Raw genomic sequence first — 23869 nt, forward strand, 5'->3', positions numbered from 1 at the left:
ACAACTTATACAATAAGTTGTCTTTTTAAGTTGTCTCATAGTAATTCTACTCCCTTAATTTTTGCATAGAAAAAAGGAAATATTATGAGTTGCATGCAACCATAACTCGTACAATGGTAGAGTAGTTGTCTCGTAGTCCTAAAATCTAGCCTATGAGGCGGTTGTTTTGCGAAACAACGACCTCTTTCTCTCTCATCACTCTTTCTCCTCCACATCAGCAAAAATCCTACGTGGCATTGCATGAGACGACTTATAAGACTGCTGAGGTGTAGCAATGTACTTTCCCTTAGTGTCCCTTCAAAAAGTTTTAGTTTTTTAGAACTACATCTCATATTTTACATTCATATCTTTACAATTTTATTCTGAGATAGGAAACGTGAATCAAGGCTTTTAACCACGTGAATCAAGGATTTTAACCGGTTAACTCCCAGATGCCAGCGAAAATAAGGTATCCGCCATATCATCCCAACATATTCTTCCTTCTCATCTCGAAATATTTATTAAGAAAGATTTCGTACGATACAAGTCAGAATATTGTTGGATTCAAGTACTTCTTAATGCAAAGTCAGATCAAAGCACTCAACGGATTTGATAAGGAATAAAATAATTTGTAATTATAAACCTGTAAAATGCGTTGGTTGCAACAGTTGTTCAATTACACCATGGTGAAAGCATGGGCAAGTGGAAGAAAATTGGCAGCTAAGTTGATGATTTGGTGGGAGCAGTTGAGAAGGATGCGAATGCCCCTATCATGCCACAACCTCGCCGGTGTGCATGGCCAGCAAGATGTTCGCCTCGCCAGCGTACCCCCCTCCTGCCGTACCCTCACCGCAGGCTTGCTGCCGTACCCTCACCGCAGGCTTGCCCGCCCAGCAACAGCAGCTAGCCGACACAAGAGTTGTAACACCCCAGGGAAAAAACACACCACCCTAGGATGCTACTAAACCACACCAGACCAAAGGGGAAAATTTTGACAGCATCTACACTGAAACAGGAACATCGTGGAAACAACAAATAAGATACGTAAATAGACAAAACACACTAGTATGAACGAAGATCCTAACATGATATCCAAGCGGTTAAAGGGCAAGGTTTAACAAATCTTAGCTATCATTTGGCTAAAAAATAAAGTCTCATAGAGGAGGACTTAATTATTAAAGCATCACACTAGATAATTTTTCAATAAGAAGAAGCGTGTGACGTGCTGCTACTTCCCAACCTCTCAAGCAAAGCATCCATCCATTAAGTACCTGAGATGGTAAAAACAGGGATTGGGCCTGCACCCACTATTTAGACGACACAGACAGCATGTATTTGAAACATTGTAGCAAGGTCATGTATATAGGTCATCATCGATTTCTTCCTGCTAACCACCCGTTAAGAAAGAAAGGGATGCATTTCAAAGGGGCGCTAGACCATTGTAAAAAAATCTACACACCGTAATGGAAAGCGTGTATTTGAGATGATAAACGATGTAAGGGTAGTCTTTGAAAAGGGTCTTGGTAGCTGTTGGCGCTAGAAATCGGCTGATCGAATTCCTAGCGTCGACACACGACCCGGGAGAATCTGCTTAGCTCCTGTTCAGGTGATCGCCCTGGTGCGGTTCGCGCACCGTGCCAGCCAATTTGACCTGTTGATTGACAAGAAAAGAAACGTGTCAGATCCCAGAGGTTGCAATCGGCTAAGGTTCCGATCTCGAGATAGCTTATCAGCGAATCGGCCGATTTGCCGTAATAAGGAAATTGGCTATAATGCAGCCGATTACCGGGCAGCGTTAATAAAGAAGACTGCTGGAGAAATCTAAACAACGCTACAGTGACGACACTAGGAACAGATCTAATCGGCTATGCGTAAAACGAATAGATTAAATAACAAAGTATAAGAAAGCCGAAGGTTCCAATTCCTAGCTAGATAACTGGTGATAAAACTAGAACAACAGGTAAAACCTAGAATTCTAATGAATATCGATAACTGGTGAATAAATCTAAACGAAACAACAGCGATGCGCCCGAAGTTAAAGCTTAGAAACTATTCGATAAACGGAACTTACAAGATCGGCCGGAGGTCAAGTCGATGCAGCCCAGCCAACTCATACGAACTCGTGAGAAAGAATAAAAGTATTGGCGAAGTCGCCGGCTTGAAAGTAAGTACGAGGAAATAGTAGTTTGTTGTATTGATTTGATGATGATTACATATCTACAACGGTGGCTATTTATAGCCTGTTACAAACGACTTCTTATCCAACTAGAACTCTATCTCTAATTTTAAACAAAAAACGAATATTTACAAGTACGACTCGTACTAAGTCGATTATCGCGCTCTTCATGGGCTGACTCCCTCTTCATCTTCATAATCCTCTTTAGGCCCACACCGGTCCAATCGCTCCAGCCTCCTAATCGGCCGATTTCTACTCACTCCATCAGCAAGGAACAGCCGATTAGGGCCCACATGTCGGGGGCTCTGACTACTCCGACCCTGGGACCTAAGGTCGGGCGAGGCGGAGATCCTCCCTCGGAGGGTCGGGCGCATCCGACCCCGGGACTCAGGGGTCAGGCGAGGCGGAGCTGAACCCTTAAAGGGTAATTGGCCGATCCCTGACTGTAGCACCAATCGGCCGATTTCCAACCCTGACCTCTGTGTCTTACCGCATCTCCTGATTTCTTCCTTTCTTGTCGCCGATTTCACACGTGTCAAAATCTGGCGTCAACAGTAGCGAACCTGTTCTGAACGACGATAACGGACATGCACTTATGTGGAAGAAGAAGTCTATATTTTGGGAGCTACCTTGTTGGGAAATCCTAGAGGTCCGTAACGCAATAGACGTGATGCATCTGACGAAGAATCTTTGTGTGAACGTGCTAGGCTTCATGGGTTGTTATGGGAACTCAAAAGATACATTGGAAACATTACATAACCTGAAACGTATGAAGCAATGAGATGACCTACATCTGAAAAATAGAGATAACGGACAGCACTATTTACGTCATGCCAATTACACTCTCAGCAAGGAAGAGAAGGATAGCATGTTTGAATGCATGAATAGTATCAAGGTTCCGTATGGGTACTCCTCAAATATAAAGGGAATAATAAATATGAAAGAAAAAAAGTTCACAAATCTAAAGATCCATGACTGCCACATGTTGATGACCCAGTTGCTTCCAGTTGCAGTGTTAAGGTAATAATTTTTGTACATAGATGGCTTCTGCTACTGGAGGAAGTGGCGATGGTGGGGGCGATCGTGGTTCCTGTTTTGGTAAGGGAAAAATCATAGTTGGCCCTCAGCATAAGCCGAAGAAAAAGAGCGCGCTAGAAAAAGCAATGCTTCGTTATTTGCAGCAACGTCATGAAGAAGCTGTTGCCGCGGGTCAGGAACCTCCTTTTGGTGGTCGTTATGCTCCACCCTCAGTCCTGAGTGTTTCACGTCCACTTAGTACTACCGTTTCAGGTGGCACAAATAAACCTAAGGATGAGGCTGGGTCAGCGGAACCTTCGTCTTCACCATCCAAGGATGCTTAAAGTCCTCCTAGATAATAACCAGTGGATGGCTTGTTGTATTGTATCATGTTGTTTGGATCTTTAATTTAAATATATGTATTTGGATCTTCATGTTGTTGTATTGTACCATGTTGTTTGGATCTTTAATCAATTTTCACGCGTAATCCATTATCAAGTGTAATCCATTTTCATGCGTAATACGATGCAGATGGACCGGCAATGGATGTATAATGCAGATAGGCGGAGCAAGGTGTTTATTGATGGTTTGCATTATTTTCTCGAAGTGGCCAAAGCGAACAAGCCAGAGAATGGGTTCGTATGTTGTCCATGATTCCAATGCAATAACAAGGAGTATTCAAAGGATACCTGGGGGACTATTCACAGCCACTTATTTAAATACGGTTTCCTGCCTAACTATTTGGTTTGGACCAAGCACGATGAACTAGGGGTCGTAATGGAAGATGACGAGGAGGAGGAGGAAGATGACACCATTCCGAACTGAGTTGCAGGCCAAGCTTTTGCAGGTACTACAATGGGCGAGGCTGACGAAGATGAGTTTGCAGAAAATGGCCCTACTGATGACCTTGGTCAGGTGATACGAGATGCATACAGAGATTGCGAAACTGAGAAGGAAGCAGCAAAGTTGCAGCGCATGATAGATGATCACCAAAAATTGTTATACCTAGGTTGCCAACAGGGGCCATAAAAAACTAGGTACGACACTAGAATTTGTGCAATGGAAGGCAAAAAATGGTGTGTTCGATAAGGCATTTCAGGGGATGTTGAACATTGTCAAGAAGATTCTCCCCGAGAATAATGAATTATCGTCCACAATATATGAAGCTAAACAGATTATTTGCCCTCTCGGATTGGATGTTCAGAAGATACACGCATGCCCTAATGACTGTATACTCTATCGTGGTGATGAATACCAGAAATTGGATGCTTGTTCCGTCTGCGAAGCCCTGCGGTATAAGATTAGGCGAGATGATCCTGGTGATGTCGAGGGGCAATCTCCCAAGAAGAGAGTTCCCGCGAAGGTGATGTGGTATTTCCCTATAATACCACGCTTGAAGTGCTTGTTCAGGAACAAGGCGAATGCTAAGTTGATGCGATGGCACAAAGAAGACCGTAAGGAAGATGAGATGCTGAGACACTCCGCAGATGGGGCACAGTGGAGATCAATTGATAGAGCATTCCCGGACTTTGAAAGTGAAGCAAGGAACATAAGGTTTGGTTTAAGTACTGATGGATTTAATCTATTCGGTGAGTTGAGTAGTGGCCATAGTACTTGGCCTATGGCTGTATGTTCAACCTTCCTCCTTGGCTGTGCATGAAGCAGAAGTTCATTATGATGCCGGCGCTTATCCAAGGCCCAAAACAACCCGGCAACGACATTGACGTGTACCTAAGACCGTTGGTTGATGACCTTTTACAGCTCTGGAAGGAAGAAGATGTACGTGTGTGGGATGAGGATAGACAAGAGATCTTTAATCTACGAGCATTGTTGTTCGTAACCATCAATGATTGGCCTACATTGAGTAACCTTTCGGGATAGGCAAATAAGTGATATCGAGCATGCACCCACTGTTTAGACGACACAAACAGCATGTATTTGAAGCATTGTAAGAAGGTCGTCTATATGGGTCATCGTCGATTTCTCCCTGCTCACCACCAGCTGAGAAAGAGCGGGATGCATTTCAAAGGGGCGCCAGACCATCGTAAAAAACCTGCACACCGTAATGGAAAGCGTGTTTTCGAGATGATGAAGGATGTAAATGTAGTCTTTGAAAAGGGTCTTGGTAGCCAACGTGTTCGGAACGACGATAACGGACATGCACCCATGTGGAAGAAAAATTCAATATTTTGGGAGCTACCTTATTGGGAAATCCTAGAGGTTCGCAACGCAATAGACGTGATGCACCTGACGAAGAATCTTTGCGTGAACGTGCTAGGCTTCATGGGTGTTTATGGGACCTCGAAAGACACATTGCAAGCACGACAGGACCTGAAAGCCATGGGGCAACGAGATGACCTACATCCGGAAAAGAGAGATAATGGACAGCACTACTTACGTCCTGCCAATTACACTCTCAGCAAGGAAGGGAAGGATAGCATGTTTGAATGCTTGAATAGTATGAAGGTCCCGTCTGGGTACTCCTCGAATATAAAGGGAATAATAAATATGAAACAAAATAAGGTTACAAATCTCAAGGCTCATGACTGCCACATGTTGATGACCCAGTTGCTTCGGTTGCACTGAGGGGTGTTCTACCTAAAATGTCCGGTTGCCGCTCGTAAAGCTATGCGCGTTTCTCAATGCGATTTCGCAGAAGGCAATCGATCCATCCAAGCTATCAAAGTTACAGAACGATGTGGTGCAATGTCTTGTCAGTTTTGAGTTGTTATTTCCACCATCCTTCTTCAATATTATGACACACTTACTAGTTCACCTAGTAAAAGAGATTGATATTCTCGGACCTGTATACCTGCACAATATGTGGCCTTTCGAGAGGTTCATGGCAATCCTAAAAAACTATGTTCTTCATCGTGCCCGTCCAGAAGGAAGCATCGCTAGGGGATATGGAACAGAAGAGGTGATTGAGTTTTGTGTTGATTTTATTGATTCAATTGACTCAATTGGGGTTCCAACTTCACGCCATGAGGGGAGGCTCCGAGGAATGGGCACCCTTGAAAGGAAATCAAGTTTGAGCAATGATACTGATTTGTTCGACAAGGCACACTACACTGTTCTACAACAGTCATCTTTTGTGTCTCCATATATCGAGCAGCACAGGCAGATGGTACTTTCCAAAAACCCGACCAAATCCGATGCTTGGCTTACCCGTCATCACATGGAAACTTTTCTCTCCTGGTTGCACCAACAACTTATGGGTAACTCTGAGATTCACCCACAGCTTGCCTGGTTAGCCAGGGGACCTGCTAGCACAATCGTCAAATTCCAAGGCTATGAGATAAATGGTTATACATTTTACACGAGCCCAGGACCAGAAAAGCACGAATCAGAATAGTGGTGTCCGCATAGATGTCATGGACAGAAATAATATCAAGGAGTCGTATTATGGTTTCATACAGGAGATATGGGAACTCGAATACGGACCGCTGTACATCCCTCTATTTCTTTGCAATTGGGTGAAGCTAACTGCCGTAACCAAAGATCAGTACGGAATGACAATAGTAGATCTGAGCAAGACTGGATACAGTGATGACCCATTCATACTTGCCAATGATGTGCATTAGGTGTTCTATGTGAAGGACATGTGTAGCAAACCTCTGAGAAATTCAGAAGAGACATGGGAGTCAAAGTGAGACATAGTTCTTCCAGGTAAAAGAAAAATCGTGGGAGTCGAGGATAAAACAGACCAATCAGATGATTATGATCAGTTTGATGGCATGCCTCCATTCGCCGTTGAAGTTGATCCAAGCATCCTGCTATCCAAAGAAGAGGCTCCCTACTTACGCCGCGATCATGATCAAGAAACTTTTGTGAAGAAGAAATTTTACAATATTGTATTGTAATGCGCTAAATTTATATGACCTTTGTGTATTAATTGATACAATTTTTAATTTACCCTATGTATCATTTCATGTGTTCTTAAATTTGTTAGGTGAAGATTTATTAGATAAACATGAACAATGTTAACCACATGCGTACATGGGTTTTTCTGCGCATTGAAATTATTTAATTGAATAATTTCTTGATCACAGCGATGCAGTAAAATAAATATTTTAGAGGCTAAATGAACTGGTATAGAATTAATGACTAAATCACACTTATTGTCAATTTACTCGCTAATTAAATATATTTTTGCATGTACAAAATATGTGAAGGTTTTTGTTTTTCATCCTGAAATGCAGTAAAAAGATAAATAAAATCCATTTTCAAAAAACAGGCGGGAGAAGAAAACTAGGAAAAAGACCTTTTTGTCCCGGGTGCCAACAGCAACCGGGACAAAAGGCCCCCCTTTTCTCCCGGCGTCAAACTGCAACCGGAATAAAAGGGTAGTTTTCGACTCCCGCCTGGACGTACCCTTTTATCCCGGTTGCCAACTGCAACCGGGATAAAAGGCCTCCCTTTTATCCCGGTTGGTGGTGGCACCCGGGATAAAAGGGTAGGCTCCCAGTCCCACCTGGCGGACGCACCCTTTTGTTCCGGGTCCTGTCACAAACCGGGATAAAAGGGGGGGCTTTTATCCCGGTTGGTGAGGGGACCCGGGACAAAAGGCCCTTTAGTCCCGGGTGCCATTACGAACTGGGATAAAAGGGGGGCTAAAAGGCACTGTACCCCTTCTACCCCCCACGCCAGTTACACTTAGCAAAATTTTCGCCAAGTCCCGCGCGCGCTCTGCTCCGTCGCCGCCCGTCCGCCTCCCTCGCCGGCCGCCGCCGCCGTCGTCCCCCATTGCCCCGGCCGTTGTCGTCCCGCCGCCCGACCGCGCCCAGACATCCTCCTCCTCCATCGCCCAGGCCCGCCTCGATCCTCCTCCGTCGTCGCGCCCGGCCCCTACCTCGTCGCCGCCGGCCACCTCCATCGCGGGCCTCGTCGCCGCCTCCATCCTCGTCGCCCCTCGTCGCCGCCTCATCGCCGTCCCGCCTCCGCCATCCCGCCGTCCCGCGCGCCTTCGCTCCGTCGTCGCCTCCACCGTCCCGCTACCCCGGCCGCCGTCGTACCGCCGCCCCGGCCACCTCGTCGCCCCGGCCACCGTCGACCGCGCACGAGGTCCGCCGCACTGGCACTAGCGCTGGGAGTACCGCCTTGCTGACGCAAGCCCACCGGCTTGCGTCAGCAAGGGCCTTTTTTTAAGTTAAAAAATAAATAGAAAGGAGTAGTAATTAGGTAGAAATTCAATAGATTTTTGTATGTGTTAGAAAATCAAATTAGTGTAAATTAGTAGTAATTAGTAGTACTTAGGTTCGTCGCTCCGCCTAGGTTAGAAATGAATCGTGTTTCGTCGTGGTTCCGTCCCCGCCTCCGCCGTCCCGCCGCCGTCCCAACCTAGGCACCGTCCGTGGTTCCGTCCCCGCCTCCGTCGTTCCGCCTCCATCGCAAATTTATGTTATTGCTAGAAATTCCAATAAATATGGACAAATTAGTAGAAATTTGGTAGAAATTAATCGTTGCTGCGGCCACCACGCTCTGTCCCAGCCTCCGCCGTTCCGCCACTCCGGCCTCCGCAAATTCATGTTATTGCTAGAATTTCGTACAAAATTCATGTTATTGCTAGAAAATCGTAAAAATTCATGTTATTGCTAGAAATTCATAAAAATTCATGTTATTGCAAGAAATTTGTAAAAATTCATGTTATTGCTAGAAATTCGTAGAAAATTCATGTTATTGCTAGAAATTTGTACAAATTCATGTTATTGCTAGAAATCCATCACAAAGTACTACTAATTTGTAGAAATTTGTATAAATATTCTGGACTTTGTGGGATTCATGTTATTTTATAATTTCATGTATATACCCTTATGTACATATAACTAAAGCGATTTCTATGACTGTCATGTATCATTCCATGTATGTTTCAATCAATAGTTAAAATGGCAGACGATGAGACCGCAAGGTATATCATGGAGCAGATAATTGCTGGTGATGGTAGTGACGACAACCTTCCACTATCGTACACCGATGAAGAAGGCACCCAGGCGGACATGTTCCTCAACATGTCCGCTGATGGGAATGAAGAGCAAGAGCCCCAGCAACACCTTGCCGTGGTGGAAGGTTCCGGCGAGGTATATATAACGATTCTTGTATTGTTTCACGCCACCGTTACTACTACGTACTAATTAACGAATCTTGAACTGTTAGCCCTCTGGATCGACGCAAGGGCAGAAGACCCGAGGTCGTACAAAGATGATGGAAGGGAGGCTTGTCATCACGGAAGTGACAGAAGAGGGTGGGCCGGTTGCTCCTGAGAAAGTAGCAAAGAAGTACGTGAGTCAGATCAGGGCAATCGTCCGGGACAACGTGCCTATCAGCATCAGAGAATGGAAGGGCAGAAGCACTAATCCGTACGCCCTCCCGGAGACAGAAAAGAATATGCTGTGGGAAGACGTCAAGAGACATTTCACATTCCCCGAAGGATATATTGAGAAGGTTGTGAAAGCGTGGACGCTTAAGAAGATGGCTACACAATTCCAGACATTCAAGAAGATGCTGGATACCCACTATATTAAGAAGGGCCGAACTCCAGACTTTAATGCGTGGCCAAAGTTGAGGGACCACTGGGATGCATTTGTTGAATATAAGAGGAGTGAAGACGGTGTGAAAAAGATCATGATCAACACAACAAATGCTAGTCAGAAGGGCTACCATCATCATATGGGGCGAGGTGGGTATGGCTCAGCAATTCCCAAGTGGAGGAAGATTGAACAAGATCTGATCGAACGGGGAATCGTACTTGCAACTATTGAATGGCCCGAACGATAAAAAAATTGGTACTACGCTCATGGAGGCTCCCTGAGCCAAGAGGATGGGACGTTGATTTTTAATGACACAATACGTGAGAAGGCCGAACATCTTGTGAAGAACATTGAAGATTCTAAGGCTGGGAGGTTGAAGGTGGACCGAGAAAATGATGAGCTCACATTGGCCCTCGGTAATCCGGAGCACCCAGGACGTTGCCGAAGGTTCGGGGTCATTCCGTGGAAGTTTGCTTTCCGAGGCGACAGCGCCTCGTACAAAAGCCGGAAGCGAAGAGCTGGCGGCAGATGCTAGAATCCAAAGTGCAGGCACAAGAACAAAGAATGATGGAGGAAATCAATCGTTGAGTGGCCCACGCAGTTGCGGAGTTGGCCCAATCTGGAGCATTGCCGAATCCTAACAACGCCAGCCCTTCTCAACGCCTCTTGAGCAGTTGTGCTTCTACAGGGGTCCCCGATGCGCAGCCGCCCAGGTTACCCATGGAGGAGCAACGGTTCCCGTGAATGCCATCACGCAACGCACCACATGTGATCTGCATGCACCGGTCGGCAACCTCACTATTAAGGTATACTTATACATAATATTTATGCAATCTTGTCAATTGATCCACGCCTCGAGATCGGAGTTTAACTTGTTTACTTCTTCTATATGTACAGGTAGCGTACGGGAGTGCGTTAGCAACCCTGACGGGGCAGAGCAGTCATGGTATGGAGATTCCACCTGGCTACGCCAGTGTCCGCGTAGAGCAAATAGTTGATACCCAATATGAAGGTCTAGAGCTCGACCTCCCGGGAGGCGACGGGGAAAAGACACTGGTAGATGCGCTTCATGGGACCATTCTATGGCGAAAACGCTACATCATTATTCCCCGCACGAAGCCATCTCCTCAGAGCTCAAGACCGCTCCCCGTAGATCCCCAGCAGCGACCTTCTCCTCATAGCTCGAGACCGTCATCTCCTGCACAACCTACTCCAGGACCGTCCCTTCCATCTATATCAAGGTCTCCATCTCCACCACATCCTGGTGGTGGGAGTGACGACGACAATAACACCACCCCTCCCCGATCACCGTCGCCGGCACCAAGAGCGGCCCCCATGAAGGAACCTGCACCACCACTAAAGAAGTCACGAGCACCGCCTCCCAAGCAAAGACAGAGAAAGAAGAAAACAAAGGAGCCTGAAGTGACTCGTAAGGAACGCTAGGAGGCAATGTCTCATGCGGAGCAGTGGGCAAAAATCCAATGAGATGCTAGTGAGTGGTTCAAGAAACAAGCTGAAGAAAAAAAAGCAAGGGAGATGGCGCCATCGCCAGTAAATCGAAGAGATTTAAACTTTTTTATCAGGATGGAAGAAGGAGCCAAGAAAAGGATACCACTCTTATCAAACTATGAACGGGCTTTAGTAAAGGCTAATAAAAAGGATAAAAGGAAAGGAAAGTCATCTTCCAGCGGTGCTGTCCCTGACCTCAGCCATTTATCAAAAAAAGACGCTCAACGGGTAAAAGCAATGCCCTTGCATCAACAAGCAGAAGTATTGAAGTTCATGCAAGAAACAGGTCTGGGACTTGATGAATGCCTAAGGCAAGTTGAGACGCCAACTGCACCGCCCCCTGAGCCGAGATGGCCTTATGAGCTAGGTAAACCTTTAGTAAAGCTTTCATTGGTAGGGAAGCTATCAACAAAGATGTACGCATTCCATCAATGGTACATGATGGCATTCGCCGACTTGAGGGAGATGCTCGGCCTGAAGGTAAAACCGATAGATTTTCACGGCGAAGGCGAGAAAGTGCTGTGGCTAGACTTCAAGGATATATACGAAGTGTACCATCATGATGCCCTGGACGTCTCTCTGATCAGCGCTTGGGTTCTGTAAGTGTCCGTTTATCTCTACATGTAAATTTTGGCGTGCGTCACCATACTAACTTCGTCTTCCATTTCATGTAGGATGCTAATTCAGACATGCCACCGAGAGGCGTACCTACATATAGGCTTCATGGATCCATCTGTAGTTAACCAACAACAGATACAATTAGCGCCGAAAAAAACCTTGGTGGAAGTATACAATTTCCTAGACAAACAAACATTCAAGGATTTCATACTACTTCTACACAACTTCAAGTAAGTGTGTGTATACTGTCTACTTTCGATGTCTTTTTCCTTATCTCTACATGTTAGTTAGCTCTAATATGCATGAACATTTTACGCACGCAGCTTCCACTGGATCCTTATTATAATTGAGCCTGAAAGAAGCCACATCACTGTCTTCGATTCGTTGAGGAAAGATCCGGTGGAGTACCATGAAATGCAAGACATGCTAGGCTTGTAATAATTATGAACCTTTATCTATATGTAAAAGTTTATTTCCTAAATTTTATCCCTGTTACACTATATCATTCATTATTCTAATCCGCAGCGCATGGAAACAATTCATAAGGACACACAAAGGTCCATTGAAAGAGAAACTTACATGGAACACAGACTTCCCGGTACGTATGAAGTCTGCACATTTATTACATTGTATAACAAGAATATTTCATAACTTATTTTTTTCGGCACTGAAGTGTTTAAGATAGGAACCCGAGAATAATCTATGTGGCTACTACATCTGTGAGCACATGCACAGTTTTATGGGACCCAAGGGACTAAAGATGACGCCGCACAACTTTAAAGTACGTAAAATAAATCTATTACTAGTTAATTATTTTCTAGCTCCTTATATGTATTTGTTCGTGTAACATTCACAAATTTCCAAATTATAGATGTTAAATATTCAACAAGGACTGTTGAAGGAAGAAAGAGTAGCGGCAATATGTGAAGATCTCATTGAATTCCTAATGGACGAGGTGGTAGATCCAAAAGGAGAATTTTATTACGATGGACGACAATTAGACACTCCAATCAGCAACACATCGACAGGAAGATTGTAGATAGATACTTTGATTTATTTGTATATATAATATGCGCTAATTATGATCGATTTGTACTGGTTGAATTGTGTATAAGAATTGTGTATATATATAGTAATTGTATAATTACAAATCTCATTCGTGTTTAAATACTAGTTGATTTCATTCTAAAAAATCTCAACTACTAAAGGTTAACAAAAGGGTCGTGGTACTACGTACGTGATGCATGCATGAAAAATTCTAAAAAATCTCAACTACTAAAGGTTAACAAAAGGGTCGTGGTACTACGTACGTGATGCATGCATGAAAAATTCAGGCGCCAGGCAGGTGCCATGCAGGATGCCATTTAATCCCGGTTGGAATCCAGCCGGGACTAAAGGGTAACCCTTTACTCCCGGTTGGGAAACCTAACTGGGACTAAAAGGACACCCTTTACTCCCGGTTGGTGTTACCAACCGGGACTAAAGGGGGACCTTTACTCCCAATTAAAAGACCCGGAACTAAAGACCCCCCTTTTGTCCCGGTTGGTTTATCCCGGATAGATTTTTAGGAGATATGCACCCTACCAACCGGAACTAAAGGCTAATTCTCTATTAGTGGACAATTCTCTTGAGGAGATCCCATGAAGGTCGTTGGCATATGTAGGGTTCATCTAAAAATAACTTTGGAAGAAAAGCATGAATGTCAAGTTACTCCGTAGTTGTGAAGATTTGGTGCAATTTTAATACAGTTTGGATGGGGCTCGCTGAAACTATATACAACCATAATTAAGTTAAGACGTGTTATTCATGGCAGTGAAGAAAACCTAAGTTCCGTGCAATTTTGATTGTAGAAGAACCAAGGTATTCTGAAAATTCAATCCTGTTATTCGAACTAAATATAGATTACAAAGAAGACATGGTGCTTCCTTGTTTTCCAAACTTGTTCTAAATGTAATTAGCAGCTGCGAACACATTTTCTGCAAGTACAAGTACCATGTCTGTTCTTTCTCCTTTCCATCATTATTTCAGGTGATAGGATCAAGAGAGTGATCTCTTGCATATTGTTTCTTTGTTTTCGGAGTGCATAGCTTTGCTGGACTAGGCCGATTAAAGAAAACTGTATATCTCGTTTGTCTTTCAGAAGGTATGCCATTCCCAGCTTCTCCCATTCTCATCCAACTACGGTCACTCGATTCTCCCCAGATAAGCCTACAATCTTTCATTCACCTAATCTATCATGTATCATCTGAGTTCTTTTATACTCACTACTGCAGATGTACTGATGCGCTCACGCAGCGCGATGTATGTCGCAGAGCACAATAGCTCCTGCATGGCCTGTGTACATTTACTCATTTAGTATGTAGACATAGCCCATATCTAGACACGCGGCAAAATTTTGCATCTATAAAAATCAAAATAACTTATAATTTGGGATGAAGAGTAGTAAGTATAATCGAAGGTCTAGCTGGAATATCACATTTGTAAGAGATCACTTTCCTTTGCTACTGCTACACTGTTATTGTGGTAGAATGCAGAGATGCATGCATGAGTGATAATATACAAAGCACATAGGATGTAGTTTTGTAGGGTTTATAAAAATAAATAATCATTTGTAAAATAACACCAGAAAATGATTAGAAATGTTTGCCCAAATGCTGCATCTATCCTTAGGCCCCGTTTTAGCACCCGTCACATCGAATGTTTAGATACTAATTAGGAGTATTAAACGTAGACTATTTACAAAATCCATTACATAAGTGGAGGCTAAACGACGAGACGAATCTATTAAGCCTAATTAGTCCATAATTTGACAATGTGTTGCTACAGTAAACATTTGGTAATGAAGGATTAATTAGACTTAATAGATTCGTCTCGCCGTTTAGCCTTCACTTATGTAATGAGTTTTGTAAATAGTCTACGTTTAATACTCCTAATTAGTATCTAAACATTCGATGTGACACGTGCTAAAAATAAGTTAGTGGAAGCAAACGCCCCCTTAATAGACGAAATATATATACGACCATTATTGCTGTGCAGTATGCTTTGAAGAACGAGTAAAGCACAAGACTAAGTTTTGCCAAATGCCATAATCATTCTTCAGGGAACATATATACCACCCTTATTATTAGTTTGTATTATTGTTTACATACTTTTTTCATTTTTTTTACAGATACCGGTGTGATTTAGGGTGCGTTTGGTTGCATGCACTATATGATGCATGCATCGATGATCCTGGATGAAGTGGTTCAATCAATTTGCTTGTACCATATGGTTCACTCTAATTAGTAGAATAATATATTAAGTGGGATAACCTCCTCGTGGACGAGTTGGTCCAATTCACCCAACCAAACAAAAGGATCATTATTATTTTGAATCATTTCATACATGAATCAAATGATACAACCAACCAAACACATCTTTATTTGTTGAGTTTGAATGTCGTTAACAAAGTCATCCTTTATTTTCTTACAACGAGTTAATGCTGAGATAACTATCATATCTAATATCAAGTAGACCATAGCGTGCGGTTGATCTGACGGATGCCTCGGTCAATCGAACCAGCATTGTGCATAATCTGGGCAGTAAAAGTTTGAAACTAAGCACTTTTGTTGATAACCTCAAGCGTATCACGGTGCTTACTACTGGCTGCAGAGACCTGCGGCGGTAGCAAATTTGGAAATTAAAGCTCGATCCAGGTCGTAGGGTCTGTTCACTTCAGCTTATAAGCCGGCTGAAAAGCTGAAACGGCTAATTTGTTGTGAGAGAAAAACACTGTTTGGTGACTGATAAGCCGGCTGAATAAGCTGAAGCGAACAGGCCCGTAAAGTCTGCATTTGATAACCTCAAGCGTATCAAGATGCCAAATTTCCATGTTAAGCTGGTGATCTGTGCCCGTACACCTCCCATTCTCGTAAGTATGGGTACGTTTGGTTTGAGAGTTGGAGGAGGTTAGAATGGGTTGACCTAGCTATGGAGATGTTTGGTTGGAGGGGGTTGGAATGAGTTGGACCCAATCAAGGGAATATTCTCCTCAGATGCGGGTTGGATGCATCCATCCAAGACGAGCGGATGCATCCAACCCACATGCACGGCGTCTTCCACCATTACAGGGAGGGGTGGCGGGAAGAAGGGAGGGGCGGGTGGCGGCGAGGAGCTACCGAAGCGCCAGGAGCGCCTCGCGGAAGCAACCGTGGGCGTCGGCAGGAGGAAATCGTCGAAGAGGTGGTCGATCCAAGGCACTGCCGCCTTGTCTCAACGCCGGAACGGATCCTGCGCCTGCGGGTGGTGGAGCAGGTTGGTGAGCCCCGCTAGGAGGCAGCCCAAGTGGCCCACCCCGTCGCCGATCCACGCTGGGCTAGCCTGCGCTGGCTCCTCCGTCCAGGCGAGGAGCACGTTGGCGGACTTGTGCAGGCACGGTGACGGCCGGGTGGAAGCGGTCAGGTCGGCTGTTGGGTAGGCTGTTGGAGCGGACGCGGGAGTAGGAGAGCTTCTTGTGGCACATGCGTTGGAGCAAGGCCGCCTTGGGAACAGTGAGCGCGGTGAGCTGCCGCTGGGATCCCACTGCCATTTTGCTTTGATTTGCTTTGCCGCTGGGATCCCACTGCCATTTTGCTTTGATTTGCTTTCCAGCTTGCGGCGGAAGGAGTCCCAATCCCACTGCCATTTTGCTTTTGATTTGCTTTCCGGCTTGCTGCGGAAGGAGTCCCGACGTCGAGGTAGTATGGGACGTCGAGGTAGTATGGGTCGCTCGCGTCGGGGAGCACGGAGCGGCAGGGAGGATGGCTGCTAGGAGCTCCACCACCGGCCCCGAGAGCTGCTCAAGTGTGGGGGAGAAGATAAGACGGGGTAAAAGAAAAAATGTTAGATGGATGACATGTGGGACCTAATGGATGATAGGTGGGCCACCAACAGTGGCTAATAGTGATAAAATGACATCCATTCCAACCTTCTCAACCCCTCCAATATAAAAAAACTAAAACGGACCCATCCCTCTCATCCAAACAGGTTGAACTCAACCCATAAAAGTGGGATGAACCTAACCCATTCCATGTGATCCCAAAACCAAACACATGCTATGACACTAACACCATATAGTCTGCATTTTTCTTCCATCTGCCTCGTTCATTATAAGAAGACTCTTAAAAGAATGGATCATGCTTCTTGCTCCTACCGCTACATTATAAGTAACATTTGGTTTTGGAACCTTATTTATAGCATGAGAAAACATCACTTTAATTTGCTGACATACTTGAACCATATGCTTTCAGTGCTGACCAAATCCCATGAAGATCGTTGGCATATGTAGGAGTCATCTAAAATAACTTTGTCAAGTTCCTCATAGGTGTGAAGATTGGGTGCAGTTTTAATACAATTTAGGGCTCTTTGAAACTACTAGTATATATACAACCACAAGCAAGCCCTGTGTTATTCATAAGAGTGATGCAATTTTGATTGTAAAAACAAATTCAATCCTGTTATTCTAGCGAAACATAAATCATAAAAATACATGGTACTTGTATGTTTTCTATTTTCTGTTCTAAATGTCATTTGCAGCTGCAAACATGTCTGTGTGAAAGAGCAAATGACACATTCTCTGTGTTCTAAATTATAAGTCTTTAGCCTTTTTTTTTTACATTCATTGGTTTTACATTCATATGAACCTAGAAAATCCACAACAACCTATAGTTTGGGACAGAGGGAGTACTTGTCTTCCACTCACTCACAAAGCTTTTTACTTTCTCCTAACGTTCATTTGGCACTAGCATTTCTATGATATTCCGATGCACCCTTTTTTATCATTTCTTTTCGTTCTGCTTTCTGCATCATCACCAGGTGAGGGTTAGTTAATTACATCGTTCGTATTACCTATTACTGTATGCCATGATGTGTCTCCGTCTCATTCATTATGCATGCATCCCTCTTCCTGCTGAGGCTAACCATGATCTATGAGCATGGCACAGTGCAAACATTACTATAACAAGTCGGTACCAGCTGCATAGCTGGAAAGGATGTGAGTATCCTACTTACGAGCCAGCACCAAGGCCAATACCGACACAGTCACGTGCTACAAGCAAGTAACAAGGTAGTTTTTGCACAAAATATACATGCATGTAGTTTCCAGATTTCAACCAAGATCTCTCCCCTTGGGAGATACCTTCGTAGTTGTTACCATCTGACCTATGTTTCATTATTATGACAGATTTATATTCCTTTTTTTGTTGTTGTATAAAATTTTGATCAACTAAACAACTTTAACAATCGTATAGAAAGCTGAAACCTACGATTGTCTTATAAAGGTTATCTGCATCTAAGTCTGAAAAAAATTGATCACAAGCAATCTACAATATGCCCAGTTCGTTACGAAAGCTATTTGCAAACAATTCATATAGCTCCAAGAAATCTAGGAAGGAAAATGGTAATTTACTGTTGTAACAAATGCCAAACAAAAAAGTAGACACATGCATACGAGCAGTTCTTAGCCTGGCTAAGTTAGCCAGACCTCTAATTGGTTACTACTACCTATCATCCATAGTTATGGCCTATTATGTAAGCTAACCATCTAGTTATGATGTAGTTATATCATAGTCATAATCCAACAATTCGAATAAAATATATGACCTTGACACAGCACCAAAAGGTAGTCCCTCAATACAAGGTGGTGTGGCAATATTAACACTAAATAAACATAGATATGTCACACAAAAAATTAGCTATGTGGTTCATCTGTAGTTTCCCCACGAGCTGTGACCACCTCTGTCCCAATGCCTACCACTCCTATAATAAAATTCCTATATCTTGCTAATCTCCCACAGATAGCTATATTCTTCCCCATGTAGCTAAATTCTCCAATGAAAAAGAAGTAACCATAACTGCTAGCTGTGTCTGCTGCTACTCGTGTTATTATAGTGAGAATGCTGTTGTTGAGAAGAAGGTAGTTGTTGTACATAGTCATGATATCTGATGAGCAAAGGGCTACTGAAGTCAATATGGGAGGATATATAGGGTGGTTGTTGATAGTATTTCATCAACCCCTATTGGTTTGAGTATTATCCTACATTTCACAGCCAAAGTTTTCTGCCTGATATACATTGTACTTTGTCAAACATCAACCCAGAGCATTATTTTCTAACATATCCCTACCAAGCGTGACCTCTACAGAATCACCACAGTATCCACCACACGAGTTCAGCACTGTCTTTCCCCAGTTTCAATTTTTAGAAGAAAAAAAAACTGTATTCCTTGATTTTTACTGCAGTACTTCTCAACAACACTGGGAAAGCAGTGGATCCAAGCATTGAAACACCCTATTCCTATTGGACAAAACATGTACCAAGGAGGTCCAGGGACCAAATGCCTGTATAAACATTATTAGAGCTGTGCGTGCATGACGATAATTAAGTACTAACCAGAACTAGTTCTCAGCAGGGCAGATATCTTCCAAGCTGCAAGGCAAAAGGTGGAGCACATGAAAATGAAGAACTCAAGTACAGGTTGTTCAAGATGTGGTGCAAGCTCACAGACCTTTTGCCCAAGAACTCGATGATGTCTGTGGTGACGGTTGATCGCTTGTTTTTCTCGAAAGCAAGTGACGCGGCTTTCCTGAGCAGTAGAGAGCCAGCTATGCACCCCAGGGTCATAGGATTGACTCTGCATTGCATGAGAACGAAACAGAAAATTTGATTTTCGATGGAGGAGTCAACAGAAAAAGAAGGAATGCAGCATTACCTCTTCTCTGTAGGTTGCTCATTTGACAAGATAAAGTACCGTGCCCATGATGTAAATACTGCTACACTGCCACCAACAATCAATATTAGGAAACAACCAAAGGCAATGCTAACTTTAGGGTGTTTAAGTTTACAGATATGCAACAAAAGGAAAAAGCATCATATGCTTGTGGATTTCTTCTTTAATGATATGATACAGCTCTCCTGCATCATATGATTGTGAACATCAATATTGTGACGATTAAAAAAAGCCTACATATTGATTTTAGAAAATGTGCTATATTAAACGTTATAATGTGTTCAATTTAATGAAGAGAGTAGTTCCAAGTTATTCAATGAACAACAATTACATAATTATTACAAATTTTTCAAAGTAAAACCAGTATAAACAACTGAGCTGATAACAGACCTTCCAGAAAGGATGTCCCCTTGACCACCACATCGCCTTGGGGAACCAAAAGTACTCACTTGTGTCACTTCAGAAAACAAGTCGATGAAAATATGGTGGAAGTAATGAAATTATATCTGTGGCTAACTTTTCTAGACTTTTAGTTAAGCAGCTGTCTATACTCTATAATACCTGTTTTACCATCACTAATGACATCTGCTTTTCCTTTCCGCATTATAGTCACACCACCAATTCTGACATCGCAAATGAAACAAAAACATTACTTACAATACATCAAGCATTTAAAAAACATGACACAAATGTTATGTTCATACTTTCGGCAAAGCAGCGTCAGTTGCTCAGCAGCAGTTTCCTCATTTACATCAAAGTTCAGCACCTTCTGAACAAGACGTTTGTACTCATATACATTTGGTGTTAAAATGGCAAGAGGGTTGCCTTCAACAAGACCAAGGTTATTGGTTATAAGAAAAAGGCCATCCTGCATATCACAATAATATAATTTTAAATAGAGTAATAACTTGAGATAAAGGAAACAAGACCAAAAAAAAACTTCAACTAGTACCCCATCAACAACAGTAGGAATATTAGCCTGCCTTGCATGCTTCATAATATTACTCACACAATCCTACAAATAAGATATGTAAAATCAAACATTAGAACGCAGGTAGATCTCGATATTATTATTATATTGTATTTAGACTGCTCACAAAATTTAAACAAACAGAAATTTTCTTAAATAAAACAAAAGGATCACGGATATGAGGAACCAATCAAAAGATTAGTTCCCATGGACAGTTCTGTAAGAAATTATCCCTTGTACTGGAAATATGTACCTTCCATGACTAACAATCATGCCCAAGTGGTTGGAAATCCATGTATAAACAGCATGGCAACAAGTAAGGTTCCGCATACACTGGTTTGCTAATCTTTGCAATGAGTACGTCTATTACAGGTTTCTTGCTATCTTGTCATGTTACATTACTAAATCTACACAGATACTGGAAAGATTATGAAATTATTTAATCTTTTCCTTTTTTGCATTTCCTTTCATGAGTCAATCTTATTTATTTAATTAAACAAGCACAAAATAATTCTAAGTATAGCATCACTGAACCTACTGGATTCAAAATACAAGGATAACAAAAAATAGTTGCACTGGTAGCAATAATTAACACTCAATGGGACATAGGTACGTATTATATTTTTAAAGATGACATGTGAGCAAACAAACCAGAAGAAATGAGTCCCTTCCAAGGCCAGGACCAACGACAATGCAATCAAAGCGCTCCATCCACTTTGCAACTTCAGTGAGAATTTTAGAAGAAACCAATGCTCGTTCATCGTCTCTGACAAAGTTATTTACGGGATGAGATCTACAGAATATTAAAATTACTGTAGCATAAGGGTGGGAACAAAAAAACGCAATTCAAGTTACCTCACACTGTATGATTCCTCCAGTATCGGATGCACGATCAGCTCAGGGCTATAACTCTTAATTACTGTTGCCGCATCTTTTGTGCAGAAAACATGCGAAAGATCTGCACCCTGAACAACATCATGTGAAATATTTGCATTGATGTGTTATCCATGTGATGAAACATTAAGAAGATACTGACAACTTTCAAGGCAGAGATAGCTGCAAAATATGGAGCACCGGTGTATTCACGACATCCACCAATTACTGCTATCTTCCCTGTAAAACATATTTATATATTACTAAAGCAGCTGTTATCAAATGAATTTTTCATTTGAAACACACCAGAGTTAACTGGAATGCACAAGCCACATTTCCATACAAGATGTGAACACATGAAACACTTTTTGCCAAATTCATGGTTCCAAATAGGAATGGAAAAGTTTAACAAAAATGATAATAATGAGCTGAAAAACCTCGCAAAAGATGGATCAACAAATAGGACTTTGCTCATGTTTGTACAATTACAGTTGTAGATTAAATTATGCTGTATGTATCAACTCTACAGTCAATAACAAGAAAGATCACCAAGAATAACAAAAAAAAAACAGAAACTAAACGAGTATTTTTGCAAAACATGTTTGCCTACACGACCACTTATTCAGTTAAGGGTTAAGTCACTAGACAAGATTAGAAACGTTGGAAAAGCTCTACATGAAACTTAGCAAAAACTAATTCAAACTGATTCGACACCTATCAGCCAGTTCTATTCACATCCCCAACACAACAGGGATTTGAAGTTCAACATTAACCAAGCCGGTGACTCTCTTGTAGTGGCATAGAGCTTCACTGCACAGCAAATCAGCAAGAGAAACACAGGTTGACCCCCGTACCACCAGAGATGGGCTTCCGCGCTTACCCTTTGAGCGAAATGAGCTTGAACCCACCCAACCCATATACCAATTATCACCAAAGATGTCCGGTGCTGACACTACTCCCAACAATCCAAAACTTCCTCCATCGAATTCGAACCATTACCATCCCATCAACCGCCGCAGCCGGTTCGCAACGCAACAAACAATCCGCGACCATTCCTCAAAACATAATCTACCACGGCGGGACATTCCAACAAACACCAAGCGCGCACCAGCAGCGCCGCCCGAAACCCATCCGCCAAACACGCACACACAGAACCAGACAGCACAGCGCGAGCAGGGAAAACAAACGCCGACGCCCGACGGCTGCGGCTCACCTGCCTGGCCCTTGTGCCTGGCGCGGTCGAGCGGCGGCGTGATCCGGCGGACGACGGCCTCCGCGTCCGCCTCGTACACCGTCGCCGTGGATGCCGCCGCCATCGCGCGGCTTACCCTGAGGGAGCTGGAGCTGCTCGAGGTGGAGGACGACGGGGCGAAGCAGCCTGCGGCGACGGAGGAGGTGGAGGAGGGAGGAGGAGGCGGGGGGAGGAGGGAGCGGAGCAGGACGAGCTGCCTACGGAAGGCCGGGGAGGCGGCCCACATGCGCCCCCGGTGAGGAGGCTCCGGCTGCGGCCTATGGCGACACGCGCCCATAGGCCGGCTCATGGGATGGCTTTGCTCGCTGCCTGCCGTGTGTGGGGAAGGTACTGGAAACTGTTGGCGTGGTGGACGGCTGGATGCCGTCTGCCCGTCCGTATCCTGGAGGTTTTTTTCTTTGTTGTTGTTAGGGGACCAAAGTTAGAGAGAGAAAAAATTGGGTAGGAATTTGTTGGGCTAGTTTGGGCTGTATTCTGAGACGGGCTGAGCCTTATTTGGTTTTCATTTTCCAATAATTGTCACAATTGGATCCATTAAGGCTATTGGCTTGCTGGCTGGGGCAAGACCAAAACTGCTGTAAAATGGTTTCGTCGGAGGCCCCGCGATTTCAGCTAAGAGAAACTAAAATGAGACGAGAAGCCAAACAGCTTCATCCTCTCAGTGGAGCCAAAATCCCCAACTTGCCCCTTGAGCGCAGCGGGGCTGGTGAGCGGTGGCGGCACGAGCGTAGGTCCAAAGGCTAGCGTGGCGCGGGCGAGCCGAAGAAGAGAGAGGCAGCAACGCGGGCTCGGGACTAGAGAAGAGTGGCAGGGTTGGAGGGTGATGATGGGCGCTCGGAGGGTGAGGGAGCTGGAGAAGAGGAAGGCATAAACGGATAACGAACAGGTAGAGAAGGAGAAGGAAAAAGAGAGAAGAAATAATGGAAAGAAAAGAAAATGGTATTTCACCTCTTTTACCACTAGGAGAAGTCATTTGACTAAACTTTTTTTCTACCCAAACAAGTCAAAGCTAAAAAACGCTGCTTCATTGAAGGAGCCGCAGCCGCAGATGTTCTAACCATAGCCCAAGTCCTACCAAATGAGCTCTACATGATGCAATTAGTTGTCCCTACTGGTTGCTAGGCATGTTAGAGGAAAACAGAGTACATTTGAATTTTTATTATCAATTTTCATGTCCGTGAGTGAGAAGGACCAATTCGGTGATA

At 43.6% G+C, this 23869-nt stretch overlaps 1 protein-coding gene across 6 annotated transcripts; it reads right to left on the reverse strand.

Moving 5' to 3' along the window:
* Positions 1-1387: 1387 nt before the first annotated feature.
* On the reverse strand, positions 1388-22996 carry LOC117833558 (ATP-dependent (S)-NAD(P)H-hydrate dehydratase). 6 transcript variants are annotated; one of them, XM_072295551.1, is made up of 12 exons: positions 22626-22996; positions 21576-21652; positions 21395-21504; positions 21191-21305; positions 20522-20584; positions 20274-20437; positions 20131-20192; positions 19960-20026; positions 19552-19617; positions 19348-19473; positions 19233-19268; positions 1388-1630 (listed from the first exon to the last, which is right to left on the reverse strand). In XM_072295551.1, the coding sequence occupies exons 1-11, from the start codon at positions 22951-22953 to the stop codon at positions 19238-19240; spliced, it is 1209 nt and encodes a 402-aa protein (XP_072151652.1). In that variant the 5' UTR covers positions 22954-22996; the 3' UTR covers positions 1388-1630; positions 19233-19237. The 6 variants fall into 6 exon arrangements, with proteins under 6 accessions (XP_072151652.1, XP_034569000.1, XP_034569002.1 ...); XM_034713109.2 differs by lacking the exon at positions 1388-1630 and adding an exon at positions 13640-14160; XM_034713111.2 differs by lacking the exon at positions 1388-1630 and adding an exon at positions 15221-15400.
* Between the last annotated feature and the right edge of the window lie 873 nt (positions 22997-23869).

This window comes from Setaria viridis, chromosome 8, assembly GCF_005286985.2.
Source record: "Setaria viridis chromosome 8, Setaria_viridis_v4.0, whole genome shotgun sequence".
Lineage (NCBI taxonomy): Eukaryota > Viridiplantae > Streptophyta > Magnoliopsida > Poales > Poaceae > Setaria > Setaria viridis.

What these genes read in the sequence shown, in the direction of transcription:
- LOC117833558 (XM_072295551.1), bottom strand. Translation starts at nt 22,953, where the DNA reads ATGAGCCGGCCTATGGGCGCGTGTCGCCATAGGCCGCAGCCGGAGCCT. An exon ending in CTATCTCTGCCTTGAAAGTT is followed by an intron (nt 21,505 to 21,575) that starts GTCAGTATCTTC and finishes GATGTTGTTCAG; the next exon opens with GGTGCAGATCTTTCGCATGT. An exon ending in GAAGGGACTCATTTCTTCTG is followed by an intron (nt 20,585 to 21,190) that starts GTTTGTTTGCTC and finishes TCTTATTTGTAG; the next exon opens with GATTGTGTGAGTAATATTAT.